We start from the raw sequence: 16,378 nt of genomic DNA on the forward strand, positions 1-16,378 counted from the left end.
GGATCGGAAGGGGCTTGAGCACAAAATAGAACGTCCAGGATCCTTGATGCAGATCCTGGACCAAGTGCAGTTGGTCACGAACAATCTACGGCGACGTTTGTTCCCCAACTGCCATTACTAAGTTTCCTTTCATTAATTTAGCTGCATTTATTAAAAAATTGTTACAAATATCCGCGAAGAAAAAGCCAAATAAAAACTTGACACGAAATCAGTAAAAACCTCCGCCTTAAAATTCTAACGAATAACAAAAAAAGCCAAAAAGTTAGCGGTTCTAGTTGATTAAACTAAATACTAAGTAGGTTAATATAATCGTCGAAAATTCCGAACAAATTGCACGTCCGAACAACAAAACGAAACGACACTTCCGGTCAAGAGTAACAAAAAAAATATGAAAACAGATTTCTTTAATGTACACATCAATAAAATAGCCAAAGATTGTGGAACTTTCGTCCCAAAATTATCACGAAAATGAATTGAAAATAACTTATAAATGGACAGAAAAAATAAATAAATAAAAACAGCGTTTTAAAACCGAAAACGACGAGACTCCGATAGCGCTTCGAAAATATGATGATAAAAATCTATTAAACACTCCGGTCTTCCGTAATTTATATAGAACCAGAAAAACGAAAGCAGAGACCCACCCCTCGATAAAATACTCAAAATTATTACACAAAATTACACAAAATTAGGGAACATAACGAAAATAAAAAGAACATTCATGATCAGTGCACCTTGATAATAGTTCGATCAAGTGGATTCAGGTCTCCCGATCCAATTGATTTTCGTTCAATAAACAATTTCACAATTAATTCAAAATAATTAATTACTGTGCAAATATCGATCTTCTTTTCCCTACTTGTTGTTTCACTTCCACGTTTCACTTCCGACTCGGTGAAACATACTCATCGATTTTTCTTCAACCCTAATTTAAAAAAAGCGTACGTTGATTCTCAATTGCATATAATTTTTTGAATGGTATCGTAGGAATGCAAAATTTCAAGCTTTTGTTTCACAAAATTTATCACCTCGGCATGCATTATCTGGAAATTAATTCGAAAGACGAAATTTATGAATGAAAGCACTATAATGAATTGGTGCAAATATGGGATGTAAAATTTTATAAAATATAAAGTTAAAAACGACGTATCTATGATTGTATTAAACGTCATCCAAATTTAGGAGCAACATCAGAACGCGCTTGCGCGCTTTATTGATCCGATCGAACCAACGACGACCCGCATAAGCTGAGCCAGATAGCCAAAGTGACAACACGAGACGTCACCGTCAGGACAGTTTCATAGTCGCTCGGCAAAAATTTTCAAAGTCAACATGATGCTCAGAATTTTTCAACTTTTACTCTCGATTTTTGCGTTCGGATTGACCGTCGTTCTGTCCGCGGAATCGCGTCCTCTCCCTCCGGTTCGTGCCAGTCAAGAAAACATCGAGAAAGTACTCAGAGCTTTCGCTGTAAGTGGAGATTTTTTCTATCTGTTCTTCATTTCATAAAACTATTGTTCAAGCGGTAGGTTTGTCGGTGCATGTGACTCTGGACCAAAATATTCCGAGATCTCGCATTTTAATAGCTGTGGTTTGAATTAATCAAAAATAAAAATGCGAGCGTACGGAAGCACCAGATGAAAAATTTCTTGTTGGATATTTGCAAGAAATTTCCACGTGTCAACAAAAAGGAAATTATGGCGAATGCACTGCAAAAAAGAAAATCTTCATTGCATTTTTCATGAATTGCAAATAAAAACGTAGAAATATTAGAAAACGAAATACTTGAAAACACGTGAAAAGGAAAAGAAACGCACTTTAAAGTTGCTCCCGATCATTATGCTCGGAGAGATAACTTTTCCATAATCAATGTGCTTTGATGAATGTGACAATTTTTCCAACCATATGGTCGAACGTCTGATGATTTGTTTCTGCCTCCAAGAGTTTGGGCCGATAGAAAACATAACAAAATGAAAATCTACATAAAAGTGATGAATTTTTCTCATTTTTTATTTTTTTATTTTTTTTTTTTTTCAATGGATCGATTTTCAAAAGAATTATTAGAGTGGACTTTCGATTTATAATCATATGAATCTGATTGCTCTGACAGTCTTTAGAGTTTAATAACCGTATCAATTGCAGCAAGCACAAAAACAAGTGGGAGAGAAGGAGAAAGAATTATTCCCGGTGGAAAACAAAGAGTGGCGGACACCCGGGAAAATCGGTCAAATCAGCGGAATATCAGTTGATCCGACCGGTAAACCGGTGATTTTCCATCGCGCTGGTCGAGTCTGGACGCAAAAGTAAGACATCGTTCGATTAAAATTGTTTTCTTACTAGTTCAATTTTGTTATGAGAATCAATTTCTTCGCAATTTGATTTATAAATGTTATTTTTTCCTATACTCTACTCTAAAAGTTCATATAAAAGCACTTGAGCACTTCCAGTCGAATGCGGAATTCTGAGAAGAAAAGTCCTTCACAATTTTTCTTTTCGATGTACCGTTAACGAGATATATCAATTAATTAATGACAACGAATCCAATGCGCAGAACGGCCGATATTTATTATTGATTTATCCCCTTCTAAAAAGTTGGTGAGTAACGTCCGAAGTTGGTCACCAACGAGGGGCATTGTTGTCGCTTTATTCGTACTGTGATTGGTCGCTGGGGCTTTCAAATACGGAGTCTTGCTGTCAGTTTCACAGTTGTTTACATCAATTTGGCAGTGGTGTATACGCGAGTGGTTATAAGCTTTCCTTGGGCGCAGCAGCGCTAATAAACCCTTATACGCGCGCTTCAGCGCGCGCTAATATACCCTAGTATTATTAAATTTTCCATGAAATTGAAATAGACTCGGAGCAACATGCTATTCATGTCTCTTTGATTATCTATTTTTATTTTATTGTTAATTTGTTATTTTAAGCACTTTCGATAAGAACTTCAGATACAGTGAAGCCAGCACAGGGCCTATTCCGTTCGACACAATTTTAACGCTAAATCCATCGAGCGGCGTTGTCGAGAATGGCTGGGGTTCATACATGTTCTTCTTGCCACATGGGCTACACATTGACCATCATGGTAATTACTGGCTCACTGACGTCGCACTCCATCAAGTCTTCAAGGTCAGTTACTATCTTCGATGATTTTCATCAATGATGAAAATCGTCATGAGACATATAAGTCGACGGAACAGTCTGGGGTGGTTCTTAATAAGGTCATTTTCGATTGTTTCCCCTCCCAGGAGCTTATTAAATGCTTCTTTATCGATAGAAAAAAAAAACCACAATAAATTTGAGGCCTTCATCTCAATCCTAAGTCGTGTCCCCAGAGTGTTGAAATTTTCCATTTAAATAACACGCGAGTTTTTCGATTTCATCTTCATCTATTTGATTCTTGGCTGCATTTTATGTTATCGTTTTGTGACTACGCTTGGTTTGCAGATTATTTTATACAGTTTTTTTACAAAATCTGACTTAGAATTTTTTTTGTCACTTTAATTGCTTCACAGATATAAGTCTTGAAAATCATTGTCGTTTCGAGAATTGACCTTTTTTCCTAGTAACCAAGGACACTTTTCTAATTTAAAGGTAAAGTTCAGTATTCAAGTAATCTTTAAGTTTAAATTTAATTCAAAGATCGGTTAAAAATTAGTGAGCTACTTTTTTCATTAAGCGTTTTTTTCAATTTTTCCTTACCGTGTGCTTAACTGTTTTTAGTCCATGATAAAAATTTCCTACTATTTGTTCCAAATTTTTTTTTTTAATCGATCCATTTTCCCAATAACCAGAATAACTAAAATGGAATTCAAACAGGTAAAAAAGAAATTCTTATATTCGTAGTTATTCTATTTCATTCTTCTATTATTATTCTAATTTTTTCATCCGTCACATTAGATCTGTCATTGTGAATTTAAAAAATCTGACATCGGATTCGTTATCAGCGACTCCAACTACTGCCAAGTAATAAGTTTCAGGCCAATTGCTGGATCGATTTTTAAAAAAGTTGTCCACCATATTGAGTCCACCATTTTGAATTTTGAAAATCTGACATTGGGCTCGTCATCGGCGGACACGAAAACCCCCTGAGTAGCAAGTTTCTGACTAACTGGATCGATTTTTGAAAAAGTCGTTCACCGTATTGAATCCGCTATTTTGAATTTTGAAAATTTTGGAGTGACCGTGAAAACTCCTTTATACAGAAGGTAACGATAGTTGCGTTACCGTAAGAAAGTCGGAACTGAAAGGGTCAAGTGATGATTTGATTGCGAAGTAAAATAGGGTTTAAAATTTGTAAGATTATGAGTTTTTAGAATAATCTGATTGCCAAAGTAATGTATGTGAAGTTTTAGTGGATTTAAATGTGTTTTTTTGGGATTGAGAAAAAAATCCTGACGTATAGGATCAAAACGGGTTACGGATACGCGTTCAGAGGGCAAAGATGCATAAGAATATAAAAATTGTATCAAAGGAGCAGAAATTTTTTTTGTGGGCCCGTGTAATTTGAGTATCAATATCAGGGTGCGTCATTTTAGGGCAAATTTTTTTTTTTATCTATCGTGCCGGAAAGTCTTTAATTACTGTCGAAAAACGAAGCCTCGCGCAAGGGTACCGTTGTCAAACAATATTTAGAGGTCGCGGATCGAAATTGAAAGTTTCCCATTTGATTAGCATTGAAAAAACTGTTGTTTGTCCTCATTATTTTTAGTACCACTCTGGTAATTTTCATGTAGCAATATTTTTCCGGTGGGTTTTTGTGGGAAACTAGATTCTCTTCAATAAAGTCCATTGAACCATGTCCGTAAATTCAATATTATTCTCAGCACCATTACTAAAAGTGAATTTTATATGAAAATTTCTAATTGAACGGCTGTATCCGCTAAAGCGTACTGCGATAAGCAATCTTCTCGTTTATCGAGGAATTATAGACTCCATTATTACTTTGTTTTTGTACAATTTTGGTAGGAATAAGGAGGAGGATGAAGAAAAGGTTGGGAGCCTTATTGTCGTACGGGCGGTGCTCCGCTGACGCGAGAGCGCTCCGTCCGTCGCCCTCTGACAGACTTCTGTCAAACCAGAAATCGTGCCAGGGGGTAAGGCTGTCCCGTTACAATACAGAAAAAATTTAAATAACAATTTTGTAGATAAACAAATTTGCTACAAAAACAATCTTATGAGCTGAGGCCGTACATTCAACCCTTTCCAAGTTACAGACAGTTAAAATAAGTTTTATGTATATTTGTTTGTCTCATTGAGACAATTTCCATTAATTTGGATATGGTCTGTCAACTTTATTGAATATAATCATCTAATACATTGAAAGATGAATTTAGAATGATTATTTACGAAAAAGAAAATGTAATTTGCAGGTATCAATGAAAAAAAAAAAAACAATTTTACGTTCCATCGGATTTTGATTTACCGCCATAGAATGACCAAGAAAACCAATTTATTAGCACAAACGGTGTCATTTGTTGAATAGCTCCTGTAAAAAATTTTTAAAAGCGATAATCTGACACGGCTGGTGCCACCATCGCATCGTGTAAATCCTAGCGCTAACATGCACGGGGCACGAACAGTTCACACATTTTGGGAATGAGAAGAATAGTTTTTATGGTACAAAATAAAATTTTCGAATTAAGAGTTGTTCACCCTTTAAACACCCTTTCCCTTAAAAAGCCTGGAATGCGTTTTTGATGATGCATCAATGGAAATTTTTTAGCGTTGGTTTCATTCGAATACAAAAAGCGCTTTTATGCGAAACTGAGAAATCACCCCTTGAGGTGCTCATTTTCGAGGACTGTTTTCACCTCTTCAAACCGTTTATGAACAGATAAAGAAACATACGTGTTTCTTAGTTTTCGATATTATATATCACATATAAATTAAATCAAAATCGGAGGGGTCGATCTACCTAGGTTTCCTTTTAAGTACAATACTTGTTTGACGAAAAATAAATAACAGTGAGAATATCCTCCATGGCTGGTAAAAAATCATGAGAAGATTCATCCAACCAATGTGACAAAGAATTCTTCTTTTAAATAAATCTGTTTTTCCGGTCATTTTATGGCGGTAAATCAAAATCCGATGGAACGTAAAATTGTTTTTTTTTTTCATTGATACTTGCTAATTACATTTTCTTTTTCGTAAATAATCACTCTAAATCCTTCTCTCAATGTATTAGATGATTATATTCAATGAAGTTGACAGACTACATCCAAATTAATGGAAATTGTCTCAATGAGACAAAAAAATATACATAAAACTTATTTTAACTGTCTGTAACTTGGAAAGGGTTGAATGTACGGCTTCAGGTCATAAGATTTTTTTTGTAGCAAATTTGTTTATTTACACAATTGTCATTTGAATTTTTTCTCTATATTCAATTACTCAGATGCTACAACCTTTCAATTAGAAATTCTCATAATATAAAATTCACTTTTAGTAATGATGCTGAGAATAATATTGAATTTACGGACATGGTTCAATGGACTTTATTGAAGAGTATCTAATTCCCCACAAAAACCCACCGGGAAAATATTGCTACATGAAAATTACCAGAGTGGTACTAAAAATAATGAGGACAAACAACAGTTTTTTCAATGCTAATCAAATGGGAAACTTTCAATTTCGATTCGCGATCTCTAAATATTGTTTGACAGCGGTACCCTTTCGCGAGGCTTCGTTTTTCGGCACTAACTAAAGACTTTCAGGCACGATAGATTTAAAAAAAAAAAATTTGCCCTAAAATGACGCACCCTAATCAATATCTTCAATTAAATAAAGATTTTGTCGAAAAATTAATCATGTTGACATGACGAATTATTGTCATACAGAACAACGTGAAGCAATTTTTGTAGGTTAAGTCACTGAACAAAACTTTTCTCTGACGGAAAAATGTAAAAACATAGCAAACAACAAAAATCATTTTTACCGGCATGTAATATGGACCATGAACCTATTTAAGTTTATGCTAGCCAAACAAAAAAACAATTACTTCATATAAGATTTTATAAAATTCGGTTCCTTTTTTAAAGATCTTTACAAAAAAGAGAATAGTAAAAATAGAAAAAGTATGAATACAAGAATTTCTTTTCCTATCGGTTCGAATTCCATTTAAAAAAATTTGAAACAAATAAGAGGAAATTTTTTATCGTGGACTAAAAATAATTAAGCACGCGGTAAGGAAAAATTAAAAAGAAACCTGATGAAAAGAACTCACAAATTTACTACCGACCTTAGAATTAAATACAAACTTAAATATAACTGGAAAATTTAATGTTAACTTGAAATTAGAAAAGTGCCCTTGGTTAATAGGAAAAAAGGTCATTTTCTCAAACGAGAATGATTTTCAAGGCTTATGTCTGTGAAGCAATTGAAGTGACAAAAAATCCTAAGACAGATTTTGTAGAGTATAAAATAATCTACAAATTAAACATAGTTACAAGACGATAGCATAAAATGTAGCCAAGAATCAAATAGATGAAAATGAAACCGACAAACTCGCGTGTTATTTAAATGGAAAATTTCAACAGTCTAGATACACGACTTAGGATTGAGATAAAGACCTGAAATTTATTGTGGTTTCTTTTCTATCGATAAAGAAGCATTCAAGCTCCGGGAGAGGGAATAATCGAAAATGACCTTATTAAGAACCACCCTACGGAATACACAAAAATGTTCGCTTTCGTTTCTGATGTCACAAATTTTTCAACAGTTTCCACGTGACTCGATTGTACCAGAACTCGTCATAGGCGAGCGTTTCGTCCCAGGTAATGACAGGGACCATTTCTGTCAACCAACATCAGTTGCTGTTTCGAGGTACGGCGAGGTCGTCGTCACCGACGGTTATTGTAACAACCGGATCATGATCTTTGATTACTTCGGTAATTTACTGGATAGGATACCACAGCCAGGGGGTAATTTCACTTCGATTCAACATTTTTATCATTAATCTACTTCCCTTTACTAATATTTATTCACTAATAATTTGTCCGACTTACCATTTATTCAATCTTTTCTTATTTAAATCTTGTCGAACTCTTTCATAGGTTTATGAACAACTTTGCACTGTTTGTCAGACTCTCGTTTAAATTTCATTTACTTGACGAAAATTTCAGAATTTATGGCACTTCGGATTCCGCATGGAGTGACGATTCTCGAGTCGGGTGAAATCTGCGTCGCCGATCGTGAGAATATGCGAGTCATTTGTATGAACGCCGGTATTGGTGGCAGTCAAGAAAAACGTGGACCACCCCTCACGATACAGCAGCCCGATCTCGGACGAGTTTTCGCCATTGCTTCATACGGTCAGTTGGGGACTTTCTCGTATCTAACGGTCATAATCAATTTTATCATCAAATCAAGTTTTTCGATCATTCATTTTTTCGGTTTTATTTGGTTCGTAAATCCTTTGGTCATTCGCAGGTAATATAGTGTACGCTGTGAATGGTCTTACGTCACCATTAATACCCGTGCAAGGATTCACAATGAACCCCAAAACTGAGAGAATCGATAGCCATTGGGGACCAGTATCTGAGGTAAGATAGAGCTTAAATGTAATCCTTGCAATGTAAAAAAAAAAATAGGGAATAAAATAAAAAGTTATTAAAATTTCATTTAAAAATATGACGTATCAAATTTCATGAAAAATGAACATATTTTCGACAGTCATTCACGAATCCTCATGCAATGGCCATATCACCAAATGGCACCGAACTCTACGTCTCGGAAATCGGACCTAACAGAGTATGGAAATTCGATCTCGTTCGAATAAACCGAAGGCTGGAAACATTAATGACAGTCATGGACATATTGAATGAAGAAAAATAATTGCCAACTACAAATACAAAATTCCAAGTTGAAAATAGCGACAACAAACAAAAAACACGGCTCTAAATTATTGGAAAAACAATGACACGGAAGACATTCAATTTATTAACGTTTAGAATTTGAAAAAATATACAAAAGATAAACAATAGAAATACAAAGTACCTTACGGAACTTGGGACTGTGCCAGTAGCTATGTGAATCCGCATTTATCAATAGAAGCACACTTTCGTCGTATATTAATTGTGTTTTTACGGAGAGTTTTGTGATAGACATTTTTAATAGTATATTACACACCTAGGGCAGGAAAATAAGGAAAGTCTCAGATCACATGTAATGTAACAAGTGGTCGAGGCTTTACTTTTTCCTGCCCGAGGTGTGTATACGATTTTTCTGTCCGACGCAGGCGGAATGCGGCAACTTCGGCTCGGAGGGCAGAAAAAATATTTCCTCATACAAGTTTTAATTACGAAAAACCGATTGGATTATTTAATTTTGTAACGTATTTTCACGACGAAATTCATTAGGCATATTTTTTTTTATTTTTCATTTCAAAAAACAGTTCAAAATTTCGCCCGAATTTACGAGATAAATTAGCGGTTGCTTGAGATTTTGAAGATGCTCGGAAAATTGATAATTTCTAATTTTTCTTTCACTGTAAGAGCTCCTTTAACGGTTTTTGTTGTTGTTAAATGTAATTGACAAAGGAATTTAAAAAATGTTACATGAAATTTTGAAATTCTTTCGAACTTTGGTTCCCACGAGAGTTCTTATTAAATCAAAGTACATTTTTTCGTTAAAACTACGTCTTGTTAGCATTTTTAAGGTTCAATTTAAAGATGAAAGATTGGTGCAGACTTAGTATTATCGAGGCTGTGAAATGCATACAGAAAACGATCTCGATAAAAACAGCACGATGGATTTAACAAAATTTCGATTACGTTTTTTGGTTAACAAAATGGAAGAACACAAATTTGACTTCCGAACTGGAATTTCTGCTTCCAAATATATGGTCAATTTGTTCGAAACAAATTTTTTTATAATATAATAATGAAATAATATTAAAATTTTGCCTAATTGCTCCACAAAAAAATAATCTTATTTTATAATTATACAAAAATAGACAGACACATACGAAAGAAATATCCGAAGAGGCTACAAAAAGAAATTTGGTACCTGATGCATCTGTAATATAGCTCCAAAATCCTATAATGATAACTGAAAAATGTATACTTTGCTCATCAAACTCAATCACCAGACTTTACAACTAAATGAAAATTTAAATTTCAAACAGTATTTTTTTTGACTGCATAATAACAAAGAAAAACTGAAAACATTGATAACTCTTGAGAACAAAAATATACTAAAAATCTCGATATATTTGAAATGATACCTAAACCAATGCCAATGGAATGGCTCCCGAAAGAACAAGTTCGTAAATCTGCAAAATAGCGTAATGAAAACTGCACACACCAAAAATACGAAAACGAATTTAAGAAAACACCATTTTCACGAATAATAAGAAATCGCTATTTAAAAAATGAACTAGTCAAAAAAATCTGAAAATGAAATCCTGAAACGCAGAAGCTTTATGGAGATCCGGTAGATAAAAGAAAAAACTCAAACTGTCGTGTCCACTTTTCCAGGAATAAATCGACAACCGAAAATATAATCAAAATTCAATCGTGAGGAACGATGAAGAAAAACTACACGCACACTAATCGCACACGAACCCTCGGCGTTTTCATGTTCCATTCGATCTTGCCTTAATATTTTTTCCTCCACAATATACGAATATTCTGACAAAAAATTCAAAGAAAAAAACAAAAAATGGAAGGAAAGATCGGTTGGAAGAAACGCGCGTTAACGCACAAAAGTAAAAGAAGATCCATACGTATTTACAAGTACAGGCCATTTTCAATTAATATCCATGAAAAATTCAAAAAACCCAATTCAAGAAAATCCCGAATAATACTGAAAAAATGAAACAATTAAATCAAAAAGTTATGACCGAAAGTGACGAAAACGTAATAATGGTGAAAGGTTTGAAAATCAACAAAAATATTTATTTAAAAACCATCAAGTGAAAATACGAAAACTCGAAATCCGCTGACTCGAAAATCGCAAAAGTGAGAAGCGAATGATAACGAACCAAAGTTTTGAGCCGCCAAATTTACAAAATTGACTTTACGAGTCAATAAATTAAAAATTCAACACTCTATAATCCAGTTACGAAAACTCAAATACGAATTAAACTGCAATTTAAGATGATATTATAATTCAGTGCCAATAAAAAAGTTACAAAAAAAAATATAATTGAAAATATCCTGTACGACAGAGAAACAAAAAATATTGAAACGGAAACCAAGTTGCTATGCAATCTTGTCTCAAAAGCTGAAGCGAAAGGCCAGAATTCATGTGAAAAAAATCATGAAAACTGATACCCAAACTAAAGTTCCTTTATTAACGATTCAAAAGACGGCATTTTCCGAAAGAGGGTGAAAACACATACGCATAAAAACTCAGTCGAACGTTAGTATTTAAGTTGCAGAAATTATCAGCAACAGCGTTTTAGTCTAAAATAATTGAAAGTAACAAAAAGCCAAAGGAGATCTAAAATTCTACGAGTCCGAAAGGAACACTCACTAATGAAATTAAAACAGTAACTATTTTGATGTATACCGTGATAACAAGAAAATATCCATAGTATATTCTATGATTCAAAAATGCATCACCTAGCATAATATTTTTATCATGGACAATAAGAAAAATAAATAAATTAATGAACAATCCACCAAAATAATAATCGTTCGAAATCAGATTTCTCGTTCGAGGTAAACGATTCAGGTACTAAAAAACTACATACAATAAACGAAGAAAAACTAAAAAAAAAAAAAAAAACAACGCTCTATCGATGTTCAAAATTTATTACGCTTAGGCAAACGTTTCGAAGCGATAGGTTTGTTCATGGTAACTGCATTTTCAACACTTCCATCGAGAGTGTACACTGGGCCGAGCAACTGGTTTGAATTTATAACTACCTAACGAAAAATAAATGTACGTAAAAATAATGAAGGAAATCACACGCAAAATTTGAGCTTTTGAAATCGAAGGTTTGTATCTAGTACACCATTTTATCGATCAACTAAAAATTTATATCAATGCAAATTTGTACTCCAATCGATGAAAAATCCAGGTTAGAAAATCAAGCTTACAAACATAATTTTTTAGGGTTAGCTGTATAAACATTTTTCCAACGGTTGTGTTGAAATCATTAAGAGTAAGGTAACAATTCTTGTGATTTTAATGCGGAAACGAAGGATCACAATTGTACTTGTCCGAATCTATTTCCCCAAGATAATTCATATCTCTTCATCATTTGATAAAACTACTTTCGTTTATTTTTTAATCAAGGCGTTCAATATTGTGTACGTCCTTGAGAAACTTGATCCAAAAAGGATTTTGTTGAAAAAACGTACCTTTTCAGCAGGACGTTGCCATTTTTTTAAACTTTTTTTTTCTATATGGGGCATTCCGTACCAACTCAACCTATGATGCAAATTGACATTTCTGATTTGGCTTAAATGCTATTATATTTTGTAATTCAATGAAAAAGAGGCTCATTATATTTTCGATTTTTCTTATAAAGTTGCTAACAATGATTTTTAGAAGTTGTAGTGATTTTTTTTCATAGCCCGGACCCACTTTGGCTGAACTACAATTGAACTGTCACTGGCCGGGCGCAAGAGTGGCAAAACTGAATAACACATGTGTCTAGCGTTTTACTCATTTTTGCACAGTTATTGATGTTACACAGGCAAATTTAGCAATAAGAAAAATATTCATGTACTGAAAGGTGTTCTAAAAACTCAATGTCCTGAACATGAACAAGCGTGTTAGGTTTTACAAGTATTTTCGGATAAGTTTTTCTGTGTATCTGTACTGCACGACTGAAAAATCCTATTAGAACTATAAGGAAATGCGTAACGTAATGGTTAGAGAAGAATTTTGACTCTTAATATCACGAGTGGAAGATCCACTGATGCATCAATGGTCCAGCGTAACTCACATCAGCATTACACGGGAGTTACATCTGGAATAAAAAAAAAAAAAAATCCCTAAAGCTTTCATGTTCTAAAAAACCTTTGATGTTACATTAAGGACGATGCGGGAACCGCACTAAATTAATTAACTAGACGTGCTCAATTAGATAAATCGACTAAGTTTGCTGTGTTTAATTAATTTAACGTCAGCAAAAATTTTTAAAACGTGAAAAAAAGAACGCCATGTATTAAAATCACAATCCTATCTAATCAATTATTACGGGTAATGTTTTTTTCTGTCGAATTTCTTTTCATCAAATCATGAAATTCCCCTCTCGGGAAAAAAAAATGTAGGACAAGTGCATTGATGATCCTCCGTTATCGTATTATATCACAAAAAGTGTAAAAAAAAAATCCATAAAAAACGTGAACCATTCTGAAAATGATTTCAACACAACAATTGAAATAAAAATTTACAAATCAGAAAAAAATATCTCATTGAAAAAAATTATAGATCTGTAATTATTTTGTAAAGTGAAAAAAAAAATTCAAGCAAAGTTCTCATCTAAGTGACGTGCAGCACTAAAATGTATATCAATTGGAAAACAAGCAATTTATTAGTAATTCGCGATTTTAATACTATGAAATTATGTTCTAATAAGCGTTGAGAATACTCGTCCGGCTCAGGACGTTTTATCGAAATTACTAAAAAATCAACAAACATAAAAAATGGTGTTCAAATAAGAGTTGAGAATACTTTTCTGGCCCAAGGAACGGTGTTGTCACGAGTTACTTTTCGACAGCAGAAACTCACAAGGAAACCGAAATTTTTGATAAAATGGCTGATCCTAAAAAACCGTATCAAAGGTGAAGTCATATTTGTCACTTTAGGGTGGCAGACTTATAAGAAAATCAATTCTTCTCCGGTTTCAGGATCCCCTGGTACTATTTACAACATTCGACGTCGATTGTATCGGTACAAGTTATTTATATACGTGTTAAAAGTACTTGTCCGGCCCCTCACTTTTCAGGAAACACTTGTGTCATTCTCAACTTTTGACACTGATTTGATTGATACACTCGCGCGAGTACGAAGTGCGGTTTACACGAACAAACCTAGCCGTTTCGACGGGAAGCCAACTGTAACGAAAAAATATTTACACTGAGAAAAAAATTTGGTTGAAACACTTGAAAAATCTTCAGTTTAACTAAAATATTTAGTCCCAATATGCACGACAAAATATTTATTAAATTTCACAATATATTTAGATAATGGTTCAAATAGATAACGATTTGGATTAACAAGATTAAGACTTATATATGACGATATTTGGGTTACTCTAACATCATATTTTGTTGCTACGAAAATAATTGTATATTGGATCTCCGTAGACTTGTAGTAAGAAAACATTCAGCTGAATTAACAAAACGACATACCATTCAAACAAAAATTGTGTCTCTGTCAACCAAAAATCTACAGTCCTCATCTAAAGATAAAATCAAAGTGACAAAGTATATATTTACTATAAAAAAGGATCCTGTCATTACAGCCTGAAAGTACTGTTAAAAATTCATGCACTTTCAAGAACAAATCAGGACTGTCGCATTCAAAAGTTTCGTGGTTTTAACATGCGTTTCTTTAACCTCTAATAAACCGAATAACAAATATATTGGCTGAGCTTTGTATTTTTAGTTGATACGTGATACCATATTTCTGACCACTTTTCAAGGGCGATTTTAACCCTAAAATCTCGGCCTTCTAAAGGTTAATTGAATGATAAATATTTTGTAAACATGTCGAACGGGCGAAGTGCAATGCCTTAATATTTGACATGAGACCTCATAAAATAGAAGGTTTATGCTCCATTATCTGAGGAGGAGGATAGAACGATTGGAAGTCTTATAGGCATACGGATGGAGCACCATAAGACTTCCAATCCGCCTTTAAGACTTCCAATTTTTCTATTCTCCTCCTCAGATACTGGGCCGAACCTGATAGGGGGCGAGCGAAATCAGGGATTCCAGTCGAGAAAACATTCTCGTAGCGTCAATTCACGCACTTAATTTAAATTTTGAATCTCACAACTTTTCAAAGTATTATCAATGAATTTAAGTAACAAAAATAACTATTCGATCCAACAAGAATTTTTTTTCGTGGTCACGAAACTAGGAATACACAGGAAAAAAGTTTTTCGTATCAACAGTTGAAATAAAGAAAATCAACTATTTGATCAGGCAGAAATTTAGTTAGTTAAGAAATAAGTTTAACTAAATTATACATAAAATATACCGATCTTTCTTTTGAGGCAGACATCTGTACGGTCAATTGATTTGGTTCGTCATCGATAAGATTTAGTTAAGCTGCGTGAAGAAAAAATCTGACTATCAAAATTATTTGTTTTCACGAATCATGTTGGCTAATACAATAACATTTCAATAAATTTTCGGTTATATTGAACTGACCAGTATGATTCGATTTACAAAATATTTATCATTCTTAACAAAACCATTTAGATACTTCAGTACTTCATATTCAAATAAATATATCATAAAAGTGTATGTGAATTGAGTAAAAATAATCAAATGTTTTGAGTTCTTCGAACAAAAGATTTGGTTTCACTCATTTAGTTAATTCACATAAACAAAAACTTAATGATTGAACTATTCCTTATTTATCGTAAGCGGATGTTAATTAACCCTAGAACGCATGACTGGGGTGTGAGCACACCCCACGCGAACTTCAAACTACGCTCCCGTCCTAACAAGCGACATTATCGACTGATTATCGACGGATTTTTTTATATATAAATTCAATTGAAATTAGTTTTATCGAACATCATTCTTTTCGTTATAAAAAAACGAAGAAAATGGTGTAGGATAAAGTCAGATTAGCATCGTAGGACCGGATTTATAAGCAGAAAAAGATTGGGGTGCGTTCAAACCCCGGTCATGAGGTTGAGGGTATGAAAAAAGGCACATGAGGTGTAGGGTTAAATCAAGTAACAAAAACGTCAACTAAAGACGATTAGTTGTTACAACGATTTTTTTTCTCAGTGTATAAAAAACATTGAAGCCAAAAGACACAAAATAAATCAACAATAGTTTGAAAAGAAAAAAACAAGCGTTGTTACGAAACTAAGCAAAAAACATTTTGGGCATTACTGATGGCATTATTGAATCGTCAAAAATACGAAGAAAATTCACCAATATCTAAAACTGGAAAACAAAGAAAATCACGATAATTTGAGACCTGTACTTGAAGTGTTAAGAAATTTAAGATTTTATTTTCAATCGTATTTTTCGCAGCCGCAGCAGGGACAAGAACCATTACGAATAATCATTCAAAAAGAAAAACTGTTCAACAAAAATTGAAAAATCATCTGATATCAAAAAACAAACTGTTGTAAAATGTCTTTCTATCCCAAATAAGAACAACTTCGAGTAGTTTCCGTAATTTTTTCAATTAAATAAAAACGACAGGACACGATCTTGATGAGAAAAACTTCGGA

General features: G+C 33.6%; 1 protein-coding gene across 1 annotated transcript; it reads left to right on the forward strand.

Moving 5' to 3' along the window:
• Positions 1-43: 43 nt before the first annotated feature.
• Positions 44-15,327, forward strand: LOC122412620 (peptidyl-alpha-hydroxyglycine alpha-amidating lyase 2-like). Its single transcript, XM_043422302.1, has 8 exons — positions 44-941; positions 1,183-1,470; positions 2,143-2,303; positions 2,925-3,123; positions 7,715-7,916; positions 8,118-8,306; positions 8,425-8,537; positions 8,668-15,327. Exons 2-8 carry the CDS (start codon positions 1,333-1,335, stop codon positions 8,827-8,829), a joined length of 1,164 nt encoding a protein of 387 aa, XP_043278237.1. The 5' UTR covers positions 44-941; positions 1,183-1,332; the 3' UTR covers positions 8,830-15,327.
• Positions 15,328-16,378: the final 1,051 nt, after the last annotated feature.

The sequence above is a fragment of the Venturia canescens genome, chromosome 6, assembly GCF_019457755.1.
Source record: "Venturia canescens isolate UGA chromosome 6, ASM1945775v1, whole genome shotgun sequence".
Taxonomy (NCBI): Eukaryota; Metazoa; Arthropoda; class Insecta; order Hymenoptera; family Ichneumonidae; genus Venturia; species Venturia canescens.